Source organism: Moschus berezovskii, chromosome 15, assembly GCF_049115385.1.
Source record: "Moschus berezovskii isolate FMDL1 chromosome 15, NW_MosBer_1.0, whole genome shotgun sequence".
In the NCBI taxonomy this organism is placed as follows: Eukaryota; Metazoa; Chordata; class Mammalia; order Artiodactyla; family Moschidae; genus Moschus; species Moschus berezovskii.
Window position 1 is genome coordinate 17,573,644 of NC_142474.1, and position 25,734 is coordinate 17,599,377.

The following is a 25,734-nucleotide window of genomic DNA, read 5'->3' on the forward strand; positions in this document are numbered from 1 at the left end:
AAGGTAGCTCAAGAACCATTTCTGAACTATAATTGTGTGTGTGTGTGTGTGTGTGTGTGTGTGTGTGTGTGTATCTTGCTTTGCATGTAGTGTAAGTTCACAAAAATATGCAAGCTGTGCATGCAAAACAGTCTTCATTAAACTATAGGAATAATCAGGACTGTTTTATGACCTTTAAAAAATTGTGGAAACTAAAAACTTCCTTACTGTCAATTATTAGTATTTATTAAAGAAATGAAAACATAGTAAAAGATACTTAATATATGGTTGGTTTAGTCGCTAAGTCGTGTCTGACTCTTGCGACCCCATGGACTGTAGCATGCCAGCTCCTCTGTCCATGGGATTCTTCAGGCAAGAATACTGGAGTGGGTTGCCATTTCCTTCTCCAACTATGATTAAAAACTTTGGAAACGTTGAGAATGGAAGTGTTTTGTTTTTAAAAAACTTAGTAAAGAATCATTTAAATGATGCTTGCTACTTTGTTCTTATATAACTTGCGATACTGAGTGAGCTTCTTTCTTGTGCCTTGGTGAATTTTCATGTTCCTTTCACATTCAAGGACCAGCTTTCAACACTTTTATCCTTTGCTCTTTCAGTGTTGCAAGATTTTTTTCCAAGTTCCTTTAAAGTGAAGTTTTTTGCCATTGTAACTTCCTGTTGGATGTCTTCATGCTGTTCATCATAACAACTTTGCATTTACATTAATAAATCTCATCTTCACACAGTTCTTCTGGCTGTATATCTAATCTCTTGAACAGCAGCAGTGTCAACATTCTTAGGGTCAGCTATTCTATAATTTCATTGACAATTTTAATTTGACTTTCAGCATTATTACTCATTTCTTTGTTGCACCTTTTTTTTTTTTTGACAGTTCCCTCTTTCATTTTTGTAAAATGTGGATTTATCACTGGGAAACAAGGAGGCAACATAACTATATGCCTTGTGGCCTACATGAATTGAACAGCAGATTTGCCCTGACCAATCACTGACAGGCTTTGAAAGAAGTGACAGGATTGGTCACCAATCATGATGCACATCTATTATTTACATAATGATTTGTGGGAAAAGTTTGTAGTTTATGCAATTATAGTTAATATACTGAGAAGGCAATGGCACCCCACTCCAGTACTCTTGCCTGGAAAATCCCATGGGCGGAGGAGCCTGGTAGGCTGCAGTCCATGGGGTCACTACGAGTCAGACACGACTGAGCGACTTCACTTTCACTTTTCACTTTCATGCATTGGCTAAGGAAATGGCAACCCACTCCAGTGTTCTTGCCTGGAGAATCCCAGGGACGGGGGAGCCTGGTGGGCTGCCGTCTGTGGGGTCGCACAGAGTCGGATGTGACTGAAATGACTTAGCAGCAGCAGCAGCACTTAATATAACATGGAAACGGAAATTTGAACCTTTCTGTTAAGGCTTTTGTTAATTTAACTATGTTGTGGTAACTGAAATTCATGCATACTTTAACTGTACAAAGCATGAACTTTGTGTGTAGCATGTGTGTATGTATCTGACTATAATTTATATTCTTGTTATTTGTGTGTGTGTTACCTCGAGAATTCCATGGACAGAGGAGCCTGGCAGGCTACAGTCCATCGGGTTGCAAAGACTTGGACATGACTGAATGACTGACACTGTGTGTTTGCAGCCTAGCTAAAGATCTCAGAACTAAGATCATGAAGAATGGTCACTAAAATGATTCTCTCTCAGTGGTGGGATTTAACTTTTTCATTATAGTTTTTGGTGGTGTTTGAATTTTTCAGTGAGCTTTTAAAACCTGAAATATAATTCACATACCATAAAATTCACCCTTTTATTGTATGTAATTCAGTGGTTTTTAGTAAATTCACAAGACTATACAACCATAGTTGTATATATGCCATCTAATTGTAGAACATTTTTATCACACCCAAAAGAATTTCTGTATCCAATAGTAATCACACTTTATTTGCCCCTCTACCAAGACGCTGCAACTACTAATCTATGTCTCTATGGATTTGCCTATTTTAGACATTTCATATAAATGGAACTATATAATATGTGACCTTTGTGATTGGTTCTTTTTCAGGCATGTTTTCAGGTATATGTATGTGTAGTGTGTGTCAGCACTTCATTACTCTTTATGGCTAAATAATATTTGTGTCCAACTCCTTGTGACCCCGTGGACTGTAGCCCCCCAGACTCCTATGTCCATGGGATTATCCAGGCAAGAATACTGGAGTGGTTGCCATTTCCTCCTACAGGGAATATTCCTGACCCAGGGATCAAACCAGCCTCTCTTATGTCTCCTTCATTGGCAGGCGGATTCTTTTAATACTGAGCCACCTAGGAAGCCCAGAGCAAAGGTGTTTGAGCTTAATATGCATTACCTGAGAGGCAGGTTTCCCAGAGATGGGCCATTATGGATAATTTAAGCTTATAGGCAACATCCCTTTAGTGACTAACCTGCAATGAAGGTTCTTCCCTATTATACAGCAATGAGATTTTGCAGTGAAGTGAGATTAAGTTCAACTCCTAGTACAGCAGAGAAAGTAGGAACTTAGCTGATGGGCCTTTGGGTTATATCTACCTGTTGGCTTTTGTGAATAGCACTGATGTGAGCGTTCAGGTAATATATTATTTTTATAATTAGAAGAAAAAGTTATTTTCTTGTAGGGGTTCATGCAAGAGAATCAAATAATAGAAAACCCTTAGAAAAAAATAATACTGAGCCTTGACTCTTGCGGGAAAAAGACAGTTTATTAATTTGTATACTTACTAAATTTTTATTGAATGTCTACTGCAGCTTTTCCAATATTGTGCTAGGCAAAGAATCATTTCAAGGGGTTTGCAGCTAACTTGGTGGTTGTAACATGCATTTCCCCCCTTGAAATGTCAGCTCTGAACATTCCTAGTTAGCTTCAAGGGCTACATTGGTTTTCTTAGAAATAAAACACAGAGGTAGACTTCTTTTAAGGGGTAATGGGCTACAATAGAACTTCCCACTTGCTTGCTAAGGCTGGAAGTCAGAGCTGCTTTCATAACCTCCAGAATTAAGAGATTTTATTAAACCGTAAGTATTTCCCCAGTTACCTCAGAAATCCAGAGAGTTGTCAAATTATTGCCAGAGGTGATTTTTATACCTTATAAACATGTTTTGAAAATAGATGACATGGCTGTTACACACTAATGCCTCAGATTAAACAGTCATTAACACTTCTGCTCATCTTCATCTTCTAGTGGGTTTTTTGTAAAAGATGATTGTGTGTCTGCTAAATCAGAAAGCCACAGCTACTGCCTTAAACTGTTTGAAGTGTAGATATGTGGGAAGAGATAAAATTGTGAACCAAATCACTGATTTTTCCTTTTTATCAGGAGGAGACAGGAGTTAGTTGGACTACTTTTCTAATTTAACAGTCACTGCATTGTACCTCTTCGCTTCTACTTTCCCCTTAATATTTTGGTTCTTTAACATAGGCAGAAGTTCAAGAAACTAGGAAGGTTAGCTATTGTAATTTTATTGTAAGATTTATTACATTCTTCTCTCTCCTACTAGAGTCAATATTGCATGAGGACAGACGCTGTTATTTTAGCATAGTAACTCAGTACCTAGGGCTTCCCTGTTGGCTCAGTGTTAAAGAATCCACCTGCAGTGCAGGAGACACAGAAAATGCAGGTTCAATCCCTGGGTCAGGAAGATCCCTGGAGGAAGGCATGGCAATCCACTCCAGAAATCTTGCCAGGAAAATCCCATGGACAGCGAAGCCTGGCAGATTACAGTCCATAGGGTTGCAAAGAGTCGGACACGACTGAAGTGGTTGAGCACACAGGACAGCACAACTCAGTATCTGTTGAATGAGTGAGTAAACCTGATTTTTTCTGTTTGAAATACAAGTCAAACTGTTAAAAATTTTCTTTTTATTAGATATGCAACCATTGTCTCCGATTTCTGTCCATGAACGCTACAGTTCTCCTACTGCTGGGAGTGCTAAGAGAAGACTTTTTGGGGAAGACCCCCCAAAGGAAATGCTTATGGACAGGATCATAACAGAAGGAACAAAATTGAAAATTGCTCCTTCTTCAAGCATCACTGCTGAAAATATATCAATTTCACCTGGGCAAAGTCTTCTAACAATGGCCACAGCCATAGTAACAGGGACAACAGGACATAAAGTTACAATCCCATTGCATGGTAATATTTTGATGCATTTATTTTTTTTGAAATGGATAAAAATTTAAGAAATGTCTTATTGAATTATATCACATGGTCTTATTACTCCTGTATTTTCTCCTGAACCTGTACTTTTTTTTCTCTAGGAGTAGTTTTAGGTACATGGAAAAATTGAGCCTTTCTTGCCATCAATATCCTGCACCAGACTAGCACATGTATTATAACTGATGAACTTTCATTGTCACATCATTATCACTCTAAGTCCATAGTTTACGTTAGTGTTCACTCTTGGTGTTGTACATTCTGTCAATTTTGCAAATGTCTAATGACACATATCTACCATTATACTGTTATACAGAATGGTAACACTGTCCTGAACCTCCTCAGTGCTCCCCCTTTAGTTTTTTGTTTTGAACATATAGAGGCATTCCTCATTTTATTGTACTTTGCTTTATTGAACTTTACAGATACTTTTTTTCTTTTTTTTTTTTACAAATTGAAGATTTGTGGCAACCTTGTGTTGCCAGGTGATGATTAGCATTTTTTTAGCAACAAAATATTTTTTAACTGAGGTACATACAGTTTTTTGGACATAATGCCCATAACATACCCCATAGACTGTAGTATAGCAAAAGCATAATTTTTATATGCCTCGGAAACCAAAAATTCATGTGACTCTTTTTATTATGATATTCACTTTATTGTGGTTCTCTGGAACCAAACTCTTAATATCTCTGAGGTATACCTGCACAGTTTTTTGAATTTTCATATTTTATGGATTTACTACTCTCTTTGTTAGGACTTATTTTCTTACCTGAGTTTTACAAATGAGTGCACTGAGCAAGAATTTTGTTTAATGGTTAAAAACATCTCCTTTAGACCACAAAAGAGAACAGCATTATTGTTTCAGAGCAGAAATAGAAAACAAGAATATCATAACCTAGAATTACTATTTTTGTGGCTTTCTTCTTCTAACATTACTATGCTCACGTAGATAGACAAAGAAGAGGGAGGGAGGGAGGAAGGAACGAACGAAGAAAGAAGTATTGACAACTTTTCTGGGACATATTTCTAAAACTAAGAACTCTTGCTTGTACATTCAGGTATTGCAAATGATGCTGGAGAGATCACACTGATACCAATTTCCATGAATACAACTCAGGAGTCCAAAGTTGAGAGTCCTGTATCACTTACAGCTCAGTCATTAATTGGTGCTTCTCCAAAACAGACCCATTTGACCAAAGCACAAGCGGTACATCCAATTGGAATAAGCAAACCAAAGAGAACTGGGTCCTTAGCACTGTTTTATAGAAAGGTATGTGTTTTTATAGCATCTAAAAAGATCTCCTTTAATCAGTGCAATAAAGATTGAGTAACAGAGGACAGCTTTGGCCTTTTTTTGTATGTGGTAAAATATACATAAAATTTACTATTTTAACCATTTTTAAGTGTACGTATAAGTGTCATTAGTACATTCACATTGTTGTGCAGCTTCCACCACTGTCCATCTCCAGAACTTTTTCATCTTCCTAAACTGTAATTCTGTACCCATTAAACAGTAATTCTTCATTTCTCCCCTCAACCCCCAGTCATCATTCTAATTTCTGTCTCTATGACTTTAAGTACTCTAGGTGCCTCATAAAAGTGAAATTATACAATTTTTGTCCTTTTATGATTGGCTTATTTTACTTAGCATAATGTCTTCACAGTTTATCCACATTTTTGCATGTGTCAGAATTTCCTTCCTTTTTAAGGCTAATATTCCTTGGTATGAATATACCATGTTTTGTCTATCAATTCATCTGTAGATGGACATTTGAGTTGTTTCTGAACCTGCATACCAGTGCAGGAAACAGAAGAGACATAGGTTCAATCCCTGGGTCGGGAAGATCCCCTGGAGGAGGGCTTGGCAACCTACTCTAATACACTTGCCTGGAGAATCCCATGGACAGAGGAGCCTGGTGGGCTACAGTCCATAGGGAGGCACATAGTCGGACAAGACTGAAGGGACTTAGCACATGCATGTACCTTATGGCTATTTTGAGTGAGTAATGCTGTTATATTGGTGTACATATATCTCAGTTTTTGCTTTCAGTTCTTTTGGGTATATACAGAAGTGGAATAGTAATTCTAAATTTAATTTTTGAGAAACTGTTATGCTGTTTCCCATGGTGACTGCTGCTGCTGCTAAGTCACTTCAGTCGTGTCCAACTCTGCGACCCCATAGACGGCAACCTACCAGGCTCCCCCATCCCTGGGATTCTCCAGGCAAGAACACTGGAGTGGATTGTCATTTCCTTCTCCAATGCATGAAAGTGAAAGGTGAAAGTGAAGTCGCTCAGTCATGTCCGACTCTTCGCGACCCCATGGACTGCAGCCTACCAGGCTCCTCCGTCCATGGGATTTTCCAGGCAAGAGTACTAGAGTGGGGTGCCATTGCCTTCTCCATCCCATCGTGGCTGCACCATTTTTATTCCTGCCAGCAATGTGCAAGGGTTCTAAGTTCTTTGCCTTCTTGCCAATACTTGTTATTTTTTTGTCTTTTTTTATAATAGTCATCCTAATCAAGTGGTATCTTACTGTAGTTTTGATCTGAGTTTCCCTAAAGAGTCTGACATGACTGAGCGACTGAACTGAACTGAACTGAATGAATGATTATATTGAGCATCTTCTCTTGTGCTACTGGCCATCCTTATACTTTCCTCAGAGAAATGTCTATTCAGTGTTTTATAGTTGAGTTTTTTATTGTTGAGATGTAGAATTTCTTTATATTTTCTGTATATTAGTTCCTTATCAGATTATGATTTACAAAATGTTTTCCCCATTCCATAGGTTGACTTTTTACTATGTTCTATATAGTCTACTTTGATGCAGTTTTTAATTTCGATGAAGTCAAATGTTTTGTTTGTTTGAATGAATCTATGTTTTGTTTTGTTGTGTTATTCCTTTTGGTATCATATTTGAGAAATCATTTCACATTCCACTGTCATGAAGCTTTTCTCCTATGTTTTTTTGTAGGAGTTTTATAGTTTTAGCAATTGCATTTAGGTCTTTGATCCATTTTGAGTTAATTTTATATAATTTTTGTGTACAGTGTTAAGGACCTGGTTTGTGGATGTCCAGTTTTCTCAATATACTTGTGACAGGACTGTTTCTGCACTGAAACACACCTTGTTGGCACCCTTGTCAAAAGTTACTCATCACTATATATGCGAGGGTTTATTTTGGGGTTCTGTATTCTATTCCTTGGTCTCTTCATGTCAGTACCACACAGTTTTGATTAGTGTAACTTTGTAGTAAGTTTTGAAATCAGAAAATGTGAGACCTCCAACTTTGTTCTTCTTTTTCAAGATTATTTTGGCTATTTGGAGTCCTTTGACATTCCATTATGAGTTTTAGGATGGATTTTTTCTATTTCTGCAAAAAAACTCATTGGGATTTTGATACAGATTGTATTGAATCTGTAAATCGCTTTGAGTAATGTTGACAATATTAAATCTTCCAGCCCATTAACATAGAATGTCTTTCATTTGTGTTTTCTTTAATTTCTTTCATCAACATTTTGCAGTTTTCATTGTACAATTTTTGTTTCCTTGGTTAAGTTTATTCCCAGGCATTTTATTCTTTTTCATACTATTATAAATGGAATCATTTTCTTAATTTCATTTTTGGGTTGTCCATTGTTAATGGTATAGGAATAAGAGTGATTTTTATGTGTTGATTTTGTATCTTGCAACTTTGCTGAATTCAGTTTATTAATTCTAATGCTTTTTATGGACTCTGAGGTTTTTGGTTTTCTACACATAAAACCACGTCATCTGCGAACAGAGATGGTTTTACTACTTTTCTAATTTGAATGCATTTTGTTTCTTTTTCTTGCCTAATTGCTCGGACTATAACTTGTAGTATAGTGTTGAGTGGAAGTACTGAAGTTGGGCGTCTTTGTCTGGTTCCTGATCTTAAAAGAAAAGCTTGTATTGTTTCACTTTGAGTATGATCTTAAACTATGGAGTTTTTGTATATGGTTTTTATTATGTTGAAGTAGTTTCTGTCTGTTCCTAGTTTGTGACAAAAGTGTTGAATTTTGTCAGTTGTTTTTTTCCACATCAATTTTGAGGTGATTATATCATTTTTCCCTTCCTTTTGTTAATGTAGTATATTATATTGATTGCTTTTCACATGTTAGACTGTCCTTTCGTTCCAGGAATAAATCCTAGTTGGTCATGTGGTACAGCTCTTTAAGTGTATGCTGTTACATTCAACTGGTAGTGATTTGTGGAGGATTTTTACATTAGTATTCATAAGAGATATTGCTGTGTAGTTTTCTTATGGTATCTTTGTCTGGCTTTAGTATCAGGCAATGTATCTTTTCATACAAAATACACAACTTAGCGACTGAACAGCAATAACAAATGTACCTTTAACCTTTCTTGAAAATATATTTAAAAGTATGGAGCTTCCCTGGTGGCTCAATCGTAAAGAAATAGTCTGCAATGGAGGAGACCCTGGGTCAGGAAGATCCCCTTGAGAAAGGAATGGCAACCTACTCCAATATTCTTATCTGGAGAATTCCATGTACAGAGGAGCCTGCTGCTACTCTTAAGTCGCCTCAGTCGTGTCTGACTCTGTGCGACCCCATAGACAGCAGCCCACCAGGCTCCCCCATCCCTGGGATTCTCCAGGCAAGAACACTGGAGTGGGTTGCCATTTCCTTCTCCAATACATGAAAGTGAAAAGTGAAAGTGAAGTCGCTCAGTCATGTCACAGAGGAGCCTGGTGGGCTGCAATTCATGGGATTGCAAAGAGTCAGACTCGACTGAGTGACTAACACTTTCACTTAAAAGAACATTATGATCTTGATGAGCTGTGTTTGGACGCAAGTTCATAGAATTTGATTCCATTTCCTGATATGACTTAGGTTTCTTGCCAACTTTATTTGCTAACTTTAAGAAAGTGATTGGAATTTACAGGAACTCTGGAATTTACAGGAACTCCGTTGTGTTATATTGCTTTGAAAAGTGAAAGTGAAAGTTGTTCCGGCGTGTCTGACTGTGCAACCCCACGGACTGTAGCCTGCCAGGCTCCTCTGTCCATGGAATTTTTCAGGCCAAAATATTGGAGTGAATAGCTGTTCCCTTCTCCAACCCAAGGATCAAACCCAGGTCTCTCACATTGCAGGTGGATTCTTTGTCATCTGAGCCACTTTAGATTGAGTTTATTGTGGCACACATACATCTTAGATCTTATATATAAGTTTAAATTACTGAAGATTTATTATTAAGATTTTTGGGATACTGGGGAGTCTACACAATTTTTATCATAAATCTCGTTTGTTACCTGTAAGATTTGACTAGTCATTATAATCCCTAAATTGTTTTAATATTAATGCAGAGATTTAATGTAGAAATAATTTCTATCGTGCCTTGCTTTTATAAGCACCTTCAGGCTTCTAATAAGACAGACACGTTAATCAGATATTTGTAGCCAAACATGCTGCTTCTCTAAAATAAATCCCAGAATTGGGAGATATTTGTCCAGTCTACTCTATAACTAGTGGCTATCTGCTGCTGCTGCTGAGTCACTTCAGTCGTGTCCGACTCTGTGTGACCCCATAGACGGAAGCCCACCAGGCTCCCCCGTCCCTAGGATTCTCCAGGCAAGAACACTGGAGTGGGTTGCCATTTCCTTCTCCAATGTGTGAAAGTGAAGTTGCTTAGTCGTGTCCGACCCGTAGTGACCCCACGGACTGCAGCCTACCAGGCTCCTCCATCCGTGGGATTTTCTAGGCAAGAGTACTGGATATCTAGCCTGTTCTTAAAAATTGTAAATGAAAAAGGCATTGTTTTTTTGTTTCTTTCTAGCCTTGTGATTAGGGTTTAAGGCTTAGAATTTTTAAGAAATTCATTTCTTTTTCAGATTATCTTTTGATGCAAATTTAAGTTTATTTCCTCTACCTGGTTAGAATATTTCTTGAGACACGTGCTCTTTTTTCCACCTCCCACTACCTTTTCTACTCTGTCTCACCATTACCACTCCTGCCCATGTCTTGTGTCTAAGGCCTGTTTTTAAAGGAGAGTTCCAAATGTAGTATTTTCCCCATTCATCTCCTGTTTTTAATTTTCAAAATAACAAATTGCTGCCTTTGGTAATGAATCTAAGATTGACAAAAATAAGGCTTTATTTATAAATTTTTAGTTCTGAATTTATTTCAGAATCTAGCCTGTTTCCTTCCATTTAATTATAGCTTACTTAGAAGCTAAAAAAGTTTTAGTCTAAAAGGGAATTGAGATGTTCGTATCTATAATGAGTTCAAAATAACCATTTCTTGAGTAAATCGCAGCTGTTATCCATGCTGAACTCAGTGTGATACTGGGTGTCCTATGCCTGAATAGAATTTACTTGAGTTTTTTGTTAGAATTAGCAGCCTTTCAGAGGATGTACATCAGATTAGCTTCAGAGAAGTCATTGGATTAGCTTTGTAAAAGATGCTTAACAAGTAGTACCTAATCCTTCTAGCTAGGGCTATATCTGTTATCTTCTCCTATCATGAATGTAAAGTTCCAGCATGTTTCCCACTGCTCTGACCCCAGTGGTTCCTATTTTATTTCTTGACCAACTAGGCCAGAAACAAAGGGATGGAATGCAGAGAATGAGTTTGTTATAAAATGAATCACTGGTAGCTTTGGAGTCAACTTTATCTCTTTGTCAGATTAGTGTATTGGATAGTTAAAATTCATTTTAAAGCTCTAATTTGTAAATTTTTCCCCCTCTCAAAAGATATTTTGATGTAAAGAATGCCTTACTCTTTTATTTTTTCTCCTGAATGTTTAGATTTAAAGACTTAGTTCAAACAGAATAGTCTAGTTTAGGAATATCACAGTAGGGTTACCAGTTCTTAAAATAACAAAACAGAATGCTTTTTGGATTATCAGAAATCATTTTAGAATCTTTTAGGACCTTTGGGTCATTTGCATTAGTATCAGTTCATATAAAGACTCTGTATATAAAAGATTAAAGGCATTGAACTGAATTTACTCTGATATGTTTAAAAACAGCTTGACAGAGACAGACAAATACTACATGATCTCATTTATATGTGGAATCTAAAAAACAAGCTCATAAATACAAAGAACAGGTTAGTCGTTGCTAAGGGCGAGGGAGTGGGTGAAATGGATGGATGAAGGGAGTCAAAAGGTACAAACTGGAAGATATAAAATAAGTGAACCATGGGGCTATAATGTATAGCATGGTGACTATAGTAATAACACCATATTGCATACTGAAAGTTGCTAACAGGATAGATTTTTAAAGCTCTTATCACAAGGAAAGAAATTATAACTATGCAGTGATGGATGTTGACTTATTGTGGTGATCTTTTCGCAGTATGTGTGAATAGTGGATCATGTTGTACACCTGAAGCTAATAATTTATGTCAGTTACACCTCAGTAAACCTCAGTAAAATCTGGTGTCTCATTTACTTAACATTCTTTCATGTGCTCATAAAAATAACGTAGAATATAGGGGAATATTTTTAATGATTTTGCTCTCAGACTCATTTTTGAACTCAAACGTTTTAGTGTATTATGTGACATTTTAGGCTTTCTAGTCGTTTTACCTGAACCAAAAAAAGAGAGAGACTTCTGATTTCTTAAAAAGTTATGTATTTATAATGGTCATAATGCTCATAAATGAAGCCATTTGGTTTGAGTATTTATCGCTTTACATAGTTCACAGCATAGATAGAATAGCACAAAGCATCTTTTCCCAAAAATTGTTTAGGGTAGTTTTACAAAGAGAATTTTGTTTTAATATATTTTCTTTAGCCACAGCAGTGAACTGATACTGTAAAAATAGGTATTTTATGTAATTTAATGCATCAGCAGCCTTAGGTGTTTATTAATCTTAACCTAAAAGCCCATCTTCATGGTAAGACATAAATCTGAGAAATTATTTACTTGTATTTTTGCATCAATGTGCTATCTTTCATCTTAGGTCTATCATTTGGCAAGTGTACGCTTACGTGATTTATGTTTAAAACTGGATGTTTCAAATGAGTTAAGAAGGAAGATATGGACATGTTTTGAATTTACTTTAGTTCACTGCCCTGATCTGATGAAAGACAGACATTTGGATCAGCTCCTCCTTTGTGCCTTTTACATCATGGCAAAGGTAATGTATAAGTTGGGGGAAGCTCCTTGCTGTAGTTACCTATATTTGAAGCATGAGGTGAAAATCTGTTGCACTCATTAGTTTACCTTAAGTGCTATAACCCAACAGTGCCCACCTTCATTAATTAGGTGGTAAATTCCAGTTAATGCAATTACAGGCCATTTGTAGTAAGTGGTTCTCCACACTATTAATAGAGAACCTTTTCCACCTCCACCCCTGTAACACCTCTAATCTTACACTTTAAAGTAATCATTTTAGATCATTACATTATAAGTGAGTAACAGAGACCCAGAGCTGAAAGTAACTTGGCCAAAATTACACAATTAGTGACAGCCTGTGATCTCCTGCTTCATAATTTGATGTAAAATAGCTTCTATATACTATATTCCTTTTTAGTGATTTATTCCATTACCTCAGAAGAGCATTTTACTTTCTAGTTGCTACAACATGTTTTAAGTCATAAAATGGCATATCTTACTTGGTTTTAAAAATTCTAATGTGTCTGAAACATTGATCTGTAACTTTGGTCTTGATCATATTGGCCACAGATCTAGCAGATGAGCATGTTACAACCTAATTTTTCAGCTTCTTGAGGCAAAGGACATGTTTTCGAACTCATTTGTGACTTCCTTCTCACATTGCCTCTGTAAAATCTCTTTACAAAATATATATTAATAAATATTGTTAATTAAACTTTTTAAAAGTTATTACTATTTTTTAATTATTTCTCTTAAGGATACCAGAACTCTGAAAAACTATAATTTAGAGAGTTAATTTCCTTCTATGGTTACAATTTTTATGCATTTATTCCACAACCACTAAATAACATACAACACAAAAGACCACATAGTTATTCCCCTGTTATAGTCACATGCTACATTGACATCCATACCAATAATCCTTTATATTTGTATTACTTTTTGCACTTTTAAAACCACATCTATATGCATATTACATTTATTTTACCATTCTAAGAATCTCCAGGGAATTCCCCAGGAGTCCAGTGGTTAGGACTCTATGCTTTCACTCCTGAGGGCATGGGTTTAATCCCTGGTGGAAACTGAGATCCTGTAAGATATACAGCAAGGCCAAAAAAAGAAAGAATCTCTGAAGTCCGAACACTAACGACAACAAAACCCAAAGATGTCCCAGAACTGATAATGCCGCTGGGTTTCCCAGTAGAAGCAAACCGCTTTGAGGCATGAAACACTCAACCCTTAAGCCATTCAATATTCACATAAGTAAAACCCTTAATAAAGTGGAAGTGAAGTCCCTCAGTCGTGTCCGACTCTTTGCGACCCCACGGACTGTAGCCTACCAGGTTCCTCCGTCCATGGGATGTTCCAGGCAAGAATACTGGAGTGGGTTGCCATTTCCTTCTCCAAAAAATCAAAAATTATAAAACATTCAAGGAAATGAACCAATATGAGTATGTCAACAGATAAAGTTTAGAGCAGGTTAGATGTTGAAAATTTTAGGTAATGAAATTATTGACCTCAAAGTAGGCAGTTAATATGTTTAAAAGGATTCAGTGTATAAAAGAAAATTTATTTTATGAATAAAGACCAAGTTACTTTAAAAAGGACCCCAAAATTTAAAAATTTTTAAATAATAAAAATTTTTTAAAGTAATTAAAAAAATAAAAGGACCCAAAAGATGTCAAAAAGAACTGAAGGAAACTTGGAATGGAAACCCAGTGAAATTTGGATGGACACAAAATTCCAACCCAAAAAGACTCAATAGATTAGAATAGAGAACTGTGGAAATGAAAAAGCAATGTATCACACAGAGATAGAAAATACAAAAAAATCAAGAGACAGAGTTGCAAAACATTTTTTTCTTGTTCCCTTTTTCTTCTCTTGTGATTTGATGACTAACTTCAGTGTTGTGTTTCAATTCCTTTTTCTTTTTGTATATCCTTTGTAGATTTTTAATTTGTGGTTACCGTGAGGATTTGCTATAGCAATCTATGTAGAAACGAGGTTGTTTTAAGTTGCTGATCTTTTCAGGTGCATTTCCAATATCCTGCATTCGTATTCTCTCCTCATAATTGCTGGTTTTGATATCATTTTTGTGTATGGATGATTTCCTGCCTTTCGTGTATGTTTGCCTTTATGGGTGAGCTTTTCCATTTGTAATTTTCTTGTTCTAGTTGTGGCCTTTTCTACGTAGAGAAGTTCCTTTATCATTTATTGCAAAGCTGGTCTGGTGGTGCTGAGTTCTTCTAGCTTTTGCTTGTCCAAAAACTTTTCTCTGTCAAATCTCAATGAGAGCCTTACTGGGTAGAGTATTCTTGATTGTAGGTTCTTCCCTTTTATCAGTTTAAATGTATCATGCCACTTCCTTCTGGCCTGTAGAGTTTCTAATAAGAAATCAGCTGATAAACTTATAGTTTCCTTGTATGTTGTCATTTTTCTCCTGTTGCTTTAATATTTTTTCTTGGTCTTATTCTTGTCAATTTGATTACTGTGTGTGTCTCAGCATGTTCCTTCTTGGATTTATCCTGCCTGGGACTCTGCAATTCCTGGACTTGAGTGAATGTTTCCTTTCCCATGTTAGGGAAGTTTTTCAGCTATTATCTATCTCTTTGAATTTTTTTTCAGATCCTTCCTCTCTCTCTTCTCCTTCTGAGACCACCCCTATAATGTGGAATGCTGATGTGTTTAATGTCCCAGATGCCTCTTAGACTGTCTTCATTTCCTTTCACTCTTTTAAAATTCTCTACCACAGCAGTGATTCCCACCATTCTGTCTTCAGGTCACTTATCTGCTCTTCTGCCTCAGTATTCTGCTAGTGTATTTTTCATTTCAGATGTTTTATTGTTTATCTCTCTTCTTTAGTTCTTCTAGGTCTTCGTTAAACATTTCTTGCATCATCTCAATCCTTGCCTCCATTATTTTTCTGAGATCCTTGATAATCTTCAGTATCATTATTCTGAATTATTTTTTATGGAAGGTTGCCTGTATCCACTTTTAAATAAGTACTTAAAAACTAATAAAACTGAAGACTACAGGATAGTCAGCAGATTGGAGTTTTCTTATGTTCTTTTTTATAAAGAAAGGCATTTTGTGGTTAAAAAAAAAGAAATGCATTTTCACTAGAGTTATACCATAACAATCTTAGTGCTTTTGATTAATGAAACTATCAGCTGAGTTCCCACAGGCCACAAAGCCTGAACTTTTAAGGTAGTAGAAGTCATAAATGGTAGTGGTTTTTAGTTATGGAGTGGCCTGGGGTTAATAGCTTTCTGCAAGACTGCTCTCAATGCCAGCTGGTAATTGAAGTTTTTGTTTAGAGCCATTTTTCTTTTAAAAGCAATTGATGAATGAGGTTTTTATTTTCCTTAGGTAACAAAAGAAGAAAGAACTTTTCAAGAAATAATGAAAAGTTATAGGAATCAGCCCCAAGCTAATAGTCACGTGAGTTACATTATTTTTCCTCCTGTCCCCAAATAGATTTGTCCTTTTTCCCTGCTGACAAGTCATATAAAAGGTAAACTTCTTTTATAGGTTCACTATAGATATTTTGGTTTTATGGATACCATTAAACTTGAGACAGTTTTAATCAAAAAACAGTTTCAATAGAAGCCAAAAATCTTGCTGTTTCTGACTAATCTACATATTTGCGTATACTTCTCACACACTCTCTTATTCTATGTGTCCATTTGTTGAGTGGGGATGTTTTTCACTAGAAAATCTAATGAAAAATATTTATAATAATAATATTCTTTAATTATATGAGATTTGATTCTCTGGTGATATTTAAATCCAGTGAAATTTGAGGATATATTAAGTCTGCTACTGCTAAGTCACTTCGGTCGTGTCCGACTCTGTGTGACCCCATAGACAGCAGCCCACAAGGCTCCCCCATCCCTGGGATTCTCCAGGCAAGAACACTGGAGTGGGTTGCCATTGCCTTCTCCTATATTAAGTCTAGTTTCTTTTTTCCATTTGCTAAGAATCTTAATGTTTGCATCTTTGAATTTGAATAGATGTCATTCATTTTTTATATAATAGCCCTGGTAAGAATTCTATAAAACATTTCAGTCATGGAAATATAAAATGTTAGCATAGTGACCTGGCACATAGTAAGCATTTAATAACTATTAGCTCTACATGATTTTTATTATTGTTCTGAAGAACATGGGATTAGTTTACTGTAAGGCTTTGGCCATTCAATAGCCCAGTTGCTCTAAAGGAGCATATTGGCCTACTCTCTGGCCCCAGTGATCTGCCATCTTAGACTAGAAGAGAGAAATAGTAGCTGAGATAACCCTGGCCCCAGTACTAGTAACCATACCCTTCTGTAGGAGAGCCCCACAGATAGTTTCACTTCTTTACTGAAGCCCCAAATACACTGCTAGCAATACAGAGATACTAGAAGAGCCAAGTATAGGCATTTCTTATATCTTGTGATAGACTAGAAGAGGCCTGGTTTCTGGGCCTCTTCAGAAAAATCGCTCAGGAACAGAGCTTAGAGAGGTTCAGAACATTCCTAAGTTCATTAAGGCAAAGTTAATGTGGGTCAAAATTGGGTCAGGGGATTTCCCTCATGATTCAGTGGTTAAGAATCCACCTTCCAATGCAGGGGACATGGGTTTGATCCCTGGTAGGAGAATTCATATCCCACATGCCATGGGGCAGCTAAGCCCATGCATCACAACTCGAGAGCCCACAATCCACAACTAGTGAGCCATGTACTCTAGAGCCCATGCTTTGCACCAAAAGAAGCCCTGACACACCACAGCTAGAGAAGGCCAGCATGCCACAACAAAGCCCCAGCGCAGCCAAAAAAAAGTCATGCCACAGCTTCCTAAAAATTCTGTCAATACCATTATCCATAGGATGAGGGAGAATGGATCATGCCTTTCAGTTATCCTGGAGGTTAAAAACAGTTTAGGGGCAGGGAGGGGAACACATTTTCATGTGACTGCCTGAAAAGACTTGGCATGGGATTGGAACAGGAAAGCAAGCCCCAGAGAGATCAAATGAGTCTCATGTAAGGAATTAAAGGGAAGAAGGAATAGGCTCAGATCTTTTAAGTAAAAAACTTGCTCATCAGTGTTTAGTTGCTGCTTACTTAATTCTTCTAATTTATAACCTCCTAAATGGCATATTTCAGGTGGTAGCCTCTGCTTTAGCAGCGCCTCTTCTCAGATGTTTGCAGTAATCTACATTTACCAGGCTTATAACATCTTGCCCTTAATTATCACCCATTTAGACAAATACTTTTTAATTGGCTTGATATCTTGCTCTTCTTCTTTTGGTTTTGCTTAACCTGTGCCTATTTGTGACTCAACAGTCCTTTATTTCCCTTATGACCTATAGGTCTATAGAAGTGTACTATTGAAAAGTATTCCAAGAGAAGTTATGGCATACAATAAAAACCTGAATGGTGATTTTGAAATGACAGATTGTGGTAAGTTGCCCAATTTAGCATTCTATATGCAGTACACCTTTGGTTATATTATACATACTACAGTGGATGTCTTGGAGTTACTTATGTAGGTGGGGTGGATAATGCATGTGTGTTTTGAGAAGAAACAACTGACTTTGAAATAAGTATGGGTTAGGTACCTCCCTCCACAGAGACTGTGTATAGAAACCATTAATTTGTAGCAGTAGTAGAGTTAGTCACTCAGTTGTGTCCAACTCTTTGTGATCCCATGGACTGTACCCCGCCAGGCTCCTCTGTCCATGGGATTCTCCAGGCAAGAATACTGGAGTGGATTGCCATTCCCTTCTCAAGAGGATATTCTCGATCCAGGGATCGAATCTGGGTCTCCTGCACTGTAGGCTCTTTCTTTACTGTTTGAGCTACAGGGAAAACCAAGGTGGAAACATGCTTCTACCCATATTCTCAATATTTGTAGGCCAATGTATTGAGAATGAGACAATTTTTTTCACATGCTAAATTCTTTTTAATTGCCAATAGTTTTCTTAGCTCTGTACAAGAAGCTCAGTTTAGGTAAACTTCGACCCAGAGCTAGGTGATTCTTGTCAGTACAAGTAGAAGATGTTTTGTAATTCTCTTCCCCCCAAAAAAAGAATAGGATAAAGTTCTGCCTGGTGTCACAAGCTACCCTAGAGTTACACTAAAAAATACGAAAGCACCTTGGGGCAAGCTACAGTTTTTTAGCTGAGGATGATACCTGTAGACAGCACTAAGTTCCTGTTGTGCGTGAGAAAATAAGGCTTTTTGAACACCTGTCACCTGCCATGTGTTTGCAGAAAAGTAAACAGAAGCAATTCACCTTGCTTCTTCCTTAACCTTTGAGGATACACTTTACCTTTTAGAATCTTTCCACCTTTTCCAAAGAGCCAGTAAGAATGTCTGCAGTCCCTTTTGTTATCTGAAGCTCAGGATTTGCCACTGCTACCCATATTCTGAAGCTCAGTTTCAGTAAATTTCAACCCAGGGCTGGTGCCCCTCTGAGAGTCACCAGTGACAGTGGGTTCAAAGGTATGGTTGTGAAAACATTCTTGCTGAAGTGGTATCTAGAGAATAGAGTACCAACTTAAGTTTACATGCTTGTATTTCTCAAGTTTCCAATTTAATTTATCCATAATATAGGTAGATTTCTGAACTTTTCTAAAAATAGTCATTGTCTTACATAAATATTTAGGTTTATTTGATTTTTTTCACTTTTATATTGTAGAGAGAGTTGTGTTTCAGATCCCCAAATTATAGATTAAGGTATACCTATCACAACACTGAATTCTTTTAACAGACTTGGAAAATGCTACAAAAACACCTGACTGCTCCAGTGGACCAGTGAAAGAGGAAAGAGGTGATCTTATCAAATTTTACAATACAATATATGTAGGAAGAGTGAAGTCATTTGCATTGAAATACGACTTGTCAAATCAGGACCATGTGGTATGTTTTTTATTTTACTACTTTATTAATGGCTGTTCTCATAATTGGTTTACTCTGAGTTTATTTTGGTAGATACGTATTTCAGAGTTAAAGCCTTACTGAAACATTTTACAGGAGAAAACATGCTAGTGATTAATCAGAGTGATTAAGGCTGTGATAAAACAGACTAGAGAAAATTATGGAAATTTCATCCATACTGTGATCATACATTGCTAGAAATTATGGATGCATATGGGCAAGGACTCAATGGGAACATGGAAAAATGGAAACAGTTCTGGTGGTTTTTTCCCTTGTTTTTGATTTCTATTGTTATATTTCAGAGAGAAATGTTTTTCTCAACATAAAGAGAAAAGGAAATAAATAGGCTTGAATCAATAATAGAAACAACACTAAGAAATTTTTATGCTGTTTCTAGATTTGACACTACCAGCAGGACTTTATAAGTATTATCAGTGTATAAGCTGAAGTTGGTTCCCAGAAGAGCAGACTTCAGTTATAAGAAAAAGGAACCGAGTAGAAGCTGCATTCAGGCAGTAGCTATATATGTGTCTGTGTGTCTACATTTCTTTCCTTGTCCCTTTCAAAGAATATGAGCTGACTATCCTCAGAGGCCATGACTACTCATTCTTCTCCCTCAGTTCCACACATACCCCCACCATGTGCTATACTGTGAACATCTCTAACATCAGCTAATTGGGAAAAAAACAAAACTAGTTTTCCTAGCTTCAAGTGAATATGATGAATGAAATACTAATTAAGGAGTCATCCCCATTTATGCTTGGAATAGAACAGTGTATAGATTATTAAAAGTGAAAAAGTGCAGTTCCTTCTCACTTTATCTCTGAGTCCTTTGCATTTCAGTATAAAGTCTTATACTTTGTACTGGTAACTCATTTGGTAAAAGAATCTCCCTGCAATGCAGGAGACGGGAATTTAGTCCCTGGGTTGGAAAGATCCCCTGGAGAAGGAAATGGCAAGCCACTCCAGTATTCTTGTCTGGGAAATCCAATGGACAGAGGAGCCTGGTGGCTACAGTGGTTGGGGTCGAAAGAGTTATACATGACTTAGTGACTAAACCACCAGGCATAAAGTCTTCACCATTTTATTAAGAGATTTGTTCCTCATTGGACTCTTCTTGCTGGTCCACAGAATACTCTGCCTCTCTTTTATTCTCTGCGCTACTAATCTGGTTGTGGGTATGTATGTGTGGACTCTTAAGACTCTTGAGACACCTTTGGTGATCAAAGGTGCATGAAGATCAAACCACTCAACCCTAAAGGAAATCAACCCTGAATATTCACTGGAAGGACTGATGCTGAAGCTGAAGCTCTATTAACATTGGCCACCTGATGTGAAGAGCCAACTTATTGGACAAGACCCTGATGCTGCAAAAGATTGAGGGCAAGAGGGGAAGGGGGAGACAGGATGAGATGGTTAGCTAGCATCACTGACTCCATGGACATGAATTTGAGCAAACACCATGAGATAGTGAAGGACTGGAAGCCTGACAGTACAATCCATGGGGTCACACAGAGTCGGACACAACTTAGCACGTAAACAACAACAATGTGTGTGTGGAGAGAGATCCTTTTTACAAGTGTTAGGACATAAGTTAATTCTTTGCCTCACTTTCTGAGCATGGACGTGAAGTTCCTATGCTCTTGGCTTACTGCTTCTGGTGTCTTACTCAGAATCCGTCAGGATTTCCTGAAAGATCCAGAAAAATAAATTTTAGTTTATCCATTAGTAATTGTTGAAAAACAAGGGTTAATGAATCATTTAAAACTTTTTTTCAGCCATAAGTTCTTATGGTATAACTGACTTCTAATTAGGAGATACCAATAAGAATAAAAACATGGTACAGGAAAAAAAAAGCTCCATGTTGATCCTTCACCCTTACAGGGAGGAGGGGAGTGTAGAATAAAAAATATGGTGGGATTCAAAAAAGGAAAGAAAAACTTTCATCTGATAAAAGTTTTGGTGGTGGTTTATTCGCTAAGTCGTGTCTGACTCTTTCTACCCCATGGACTGTAGCCTGCCAGGTTCCTCTGCCCGTGGGATTCTCCAGGCAAGAATACTGGAGTGGGTTGCCATTTCCTTCTCCAGGGGATCTTCCCGACCCAGGGATTGAACCCGGTCTCCTGCATTGTAGGCAGATTCTTTACCAACTGAGCTATGAGGGAAGCCCTATAAAAGCTTTACTTTTATGTTATTTCAGATGGAAGCTCCGCCACTCTCCCCTTTTCCACATATTAAGCAACAGCCAGGCTCCCCACGCCGCATTTCCCAGCAGCACTCCATTTATGTTTCCCCACATAAGAATGGATCAGGCCTCACACCAAGGAGTGCGCTACTGTATAAGTTCAACGGCAGCCCTTCTAAGGTAAGGTGCTCCCAAACTTTACTCCAAAATGGCAATATCTGTGTTAAAAATTGGATTTCAGACTTCCAGTTAGTGATCTTTAATCTTACCCCATTTTTTGGCAAAGTTACTGCAAGTAAATACGAACTCTTACTATGGCAAGTTTCCTGTGATCAAGAGCAATGTATCCAGTTGAGGGAGTTTAATCTGTTATGACTGACATGGTATTGGGGGAGTTTGCACCAAGAGCATATTGTGTCCCTGATCAGGTACCATCTTGAGAAGGACCAGTAAGGCAGCACCTGCAAGTGGTCAGATATGGGGACACTCCGTAAAGAAAGACCTTGGAAGGGAAAGTTCATTTGGTGGATGGCAACCGGGATAGGGAAAAGTCTGAAAGCAGAGGCCTCTTCTGACTTACACAGACAGCTCTGTGGTCACCTCCATCTTTAGTTCCATTAATGATGATGATCCAATGGGGATATGATTGCTGTTTTCAGGTAATTCAAGACTATCAAGTAGATGTATTCATTGTATCTTCAAAAGCCAGAATGACTACCAACTAGAAGGATTTGTAATGGGATAGGTTGTAACTCAGTCCAAAGGTCCTTAACTCATTAGTTTCTTAACTCATTTAGATCCACAAGCATTTGTTACATTCCAGCCATACTTAGCAAATAAAGTTTACTGAGATATACCTCACAGACTTGCATTTCCTCTTCATAGAAGCTGATCTCATGTAAGAACTTTTAGAAGAAATTCTTGGATAAAACCAGAAATGGGTCTAATTGAATTCTAAGGCAGTAATTTCAGAATCATAGGTCAGAATCTGGGGAGCTTGTTGAACACAGATTCCTGTCCCATAGACTTACTGAATCACAAAGCTCTAGCAGGCAGATTCCCTAGACAGTGTTGATGCACAGCGTTCAGGAACAACTTCTCGAAGGCTGTTTTACAGTAAGACCAGCAACGTCAGCATAACCTGGGAGCATGTTAGAAATGCAGGATCTCGGGCCTCACACCAACCCTACTGAATCTGAATCTGCGTATTATCATTCCCCAGATGATTAGTAAGCACATTAAAGTTTGAAAAGCAGTGCTTCAGGAAGAATACCTCAAACTTGACGGAAATTTGTTTGATTTATCAGAATCACCTGGAGGGCTTGATAAACTAGAGATCACTGGGTCCAATACCTAGAATGTCTGATTCAGTCGGTGTAGCGTGAGGCTTGAGAATTTGCATTCCTAATAAGCTTCTAAATGCTCTGCTGCTTGTGGTCTGATGTCCACATTTTAAAAACTATTGCTATAATGTAAATCCAATTTTTAAAATTACCTGAAAAGATTAATTCTAATCACCCTTATTAAGTTGACCTAGATTCAAAAAATAATCTCTTCCTCAGTGTTTAGCTTTGGATAAAGGGTAGGAAAAAGCAGTTAGCTAAGTTCTTTGCTGCTAGTTCCCCCCTTTCCCCTTTAACTCACACATATCCTCTATTTTTGCACAGAGTTTGAAAGATATCAACAACATGATAAGGCAAGGTGAGCAGAGAACCAAGAAGCGAGCAATAACCATCGATGGTGTTGCAGAATCACCTGCCAAACGCCTCTGTCAAGAAAATGATGATGTTTTACTTAAACGACTACAGGATGTTGTCAGTGAAAGAGCAAACCACTAGTGCCCTTCTCATTTCTGTGATAAAAGCACTTTCAGGTTGTTGCAGCCAGTTGGGGCTCTGTCTTTCAAAACAATCAACCCTGAAGGTAGTAAACATCACTGCGTTACAAGAAAAGTTACACCAAAGTTAAGTGGATTTGTTTTTTTTTTTTACTTTTATCCAAAATGTAGTTGACAGATGTATTTTGAGTTGGATTGTAAAGGAATGGTTTTAAGTGCACTTAAAAAGAAATGGTTTTAAGTGCACTTAAAAAGAAATGGTTTTAAGTGCCTTTTAAGCATATTAATAGTCATAGAATTGTTAAAATATTTGTTCTCTGAGTTTTTCAGACAAAGTAAGGAGAAACCTTATAATTTTTTAAGCTCACTTTTTAAAATAATCAAATGTCCTCTCCTCCTGGGCTTTGTCATAAGAGGGTGAATAATATATTTTTAGTATGCTTTGAGATGTTTGTGCTTCCAATTTAATATTGAGTAGGGGTTGGGTTCCATGGCATCTAGGCCAGAGGGTGATGTACAAGCCTGTCTCTGACCCAGTGTGCTAACTCCATATCCAGGTACCATTGTGGGTTGTCCAGAGGCTTCTCATGCCCTTCCTCTCCTTGAGCAGAAGCATGTTTGTACTTAAACCCATGCACTACCCCATTCGTTGTTTTCCAAACTTAAGCCCTCTTAGCCTGGTGTTACAACCTAATAAAAGAGCTACTTGTTCCTTTTTAAAACTATTATCACTTTGTTTTCTGAACCATTAACTTAATTATATATGATTATATCATATAACACTCAAAATAGGAAACTGCTTCTCAGGCCAGTAGAGTAAAATACAGAAAAGAGTTGTTAGAGACTAAATTTCCTATTAGTGAGGTAGCCGCCATGATAATATGTAAGATACTGTTTTTGAGATCATTATAAGATTGATCATTCTCAATGTCTAATTGATTCCTTAAGAATAGTTGAAACCTTTCTCAAAACCATGTTAATATCACCTCATGCCTTATAATTATACTATTCCATCCATGACACAGCTGCTTATCACCTCCCGCTCTTTGCTCTCAGTATCATCAGTGCATTATGAGTTTCCCATTAGATCTGATCACTGGCCCCTTAAGGGTGTTTTCTAGGGCTAGCTAGGGGTGCCACTTTACAAAGAATCAGCTGTTCAATATTCACTTTTCTAGTGTGTTTCCAGAATCTGGAAGGATGTGAATAAGCCATTCTTAATTAATTTTGAGAAAATTTTATCAAATGTATGTTTTTTAAACTGCAAACCTTATTTTTTTAATGCTAAATATTTAACTAGTGAAAAGTGAATCTGGCTCAGTCATGTTCGACTCTGCCATCCCATGGACTGTAGCCTGTCAGGCTCCTCTGTCCATGGAATTCTGCAGGCAAGAATACTGGAGTGGGTAGCTCTTCCCTTCTCCAGGGGATCTTCCCAACCCAAGGATCGAACCCAGGTCTCCTGCACTGCAGGCGGATTCTTTATTGTCTGAGCCACCAGGGAAGCCCATTTAACTAGTAACCCTGGCTAATTTGAATTAGTCTAAAATTTGGCTATTAACTAGTATCAGTAATTATGATTATTAGGAATTTTATTTTTAAATTTTAAGAAGAAAAGTGAGTCTGGTCACATTTTACTTTTCTTAAAATTACATCATTTTTTTGTGTAGTATCTACACATGTTACAAGCCAAATAGCATCAAGTCTGTCTTGAATCCTTGTATATATTTTTATGTAGCTATAACTATTGTGTCATTTTTAATGTGCAAAATGTAAATGAACATTTGTATGTTGTCTTTATAAGAAAATCTGGTTGTGTTTTTATCAGTTTCCTAGATTGTATATTCATGTACATAAAATGGTTAATAAAATATTGGTGTTTTTGTGAGATTACTGGATAAAACCTGTACTTTTGCTCTTTTCTATGTGACTGGATGCAATTGTGCAGCCATCTAGAATCTTTGTCTCTAAATATCTGCTTTGTATCTTTTCAATGTCTTAGTGTAACTAAATGTAACATTAACATTAAAACTTAGTGTAACTTAGTGTAACTAATTAACATTAAAAGTTAATATTCTCAGTGCTTTCCAGGAGCCAGGAAGAGAATGGGGAGTGAATGATTGACAAGTACAGGGTTTTCTTTTGAGGTGATGGAAATGATTTTATATCTTGATATAGGTGGTGATTGCATACCATTGTAAACTTATTAAATGACAATGAATTTTACACTTTAAAATAGTTATTTTTATGTTGGGAGAATTTCACCTCAATTGAAAAATGCCTTAGGCACGTGTAAGAAGCAGAATTATGTCAGGACCTTGAAATGGACCAAATTACCATATGAATTAAGGAAAAATCTTCCCTCTTTGGAGTGCTTTCAGGTATATTTATCCATTTGAGACTCAAAGCTTAAAAGTTCATTGTTATTTAAGATATTTTTAATTAATTTATTTATTTAGCCACATTAGGTCTTAGTTTTGATGGCAGGATCT

At 37.1% G+C, this 25,734-nt stretch overlaps 1 protein-coding gene across 2 annotated transcripts in view; it reads left to right on the plus strand.

Annotated features, from left to right (window-relative positions):
* The window catches only part of RBL1 (RB transcriptional corepressor like 1), a 63,348-nt gene extending 37,999 nt beyond the window's left edge, over positions 1-25,349 (plus strand). The window contains exons 15-22 of one of the 2 annotated variants that reach the window (XM_055437026.2): positions 3,908-4,174; positions 5,257-5,468; positions 12,147-12,323; positions 15,671-15,742; positions 17,651-17,741; positions 19,054-19,202; positions 21,421-21,585; positions 23,073-25,349. In XM_055437026.2, coding sequence (XP_055293001.2) covers positions 3,908-4,174; positions 5,257-5,468; positions 12,147-12,323; positions 15,671-15,742; positions 17,651-17,741; positions 19,054-19,202; positions 21,421-21,585; positions 23,073-23,243 — 1,304 coding nt within the window. In that variant the 3' untranslated portion in view covers positions 23,244-25,349. The remainder of the gene's footprint in view (positions 1-3,907; positions 4,175-5,256; positions 5,469-12,146; positions 12,324-15,670; positions 15,743-17,650; positions 17,742-19,053; positions 19,203-21,420; positions 21,586-23,072) is intronic. The other variant, XM_088843806.1, reaches the window with a different exon arrangement.
* Positions 25,350-25,734: the final 385 nt, after the last annotated feature.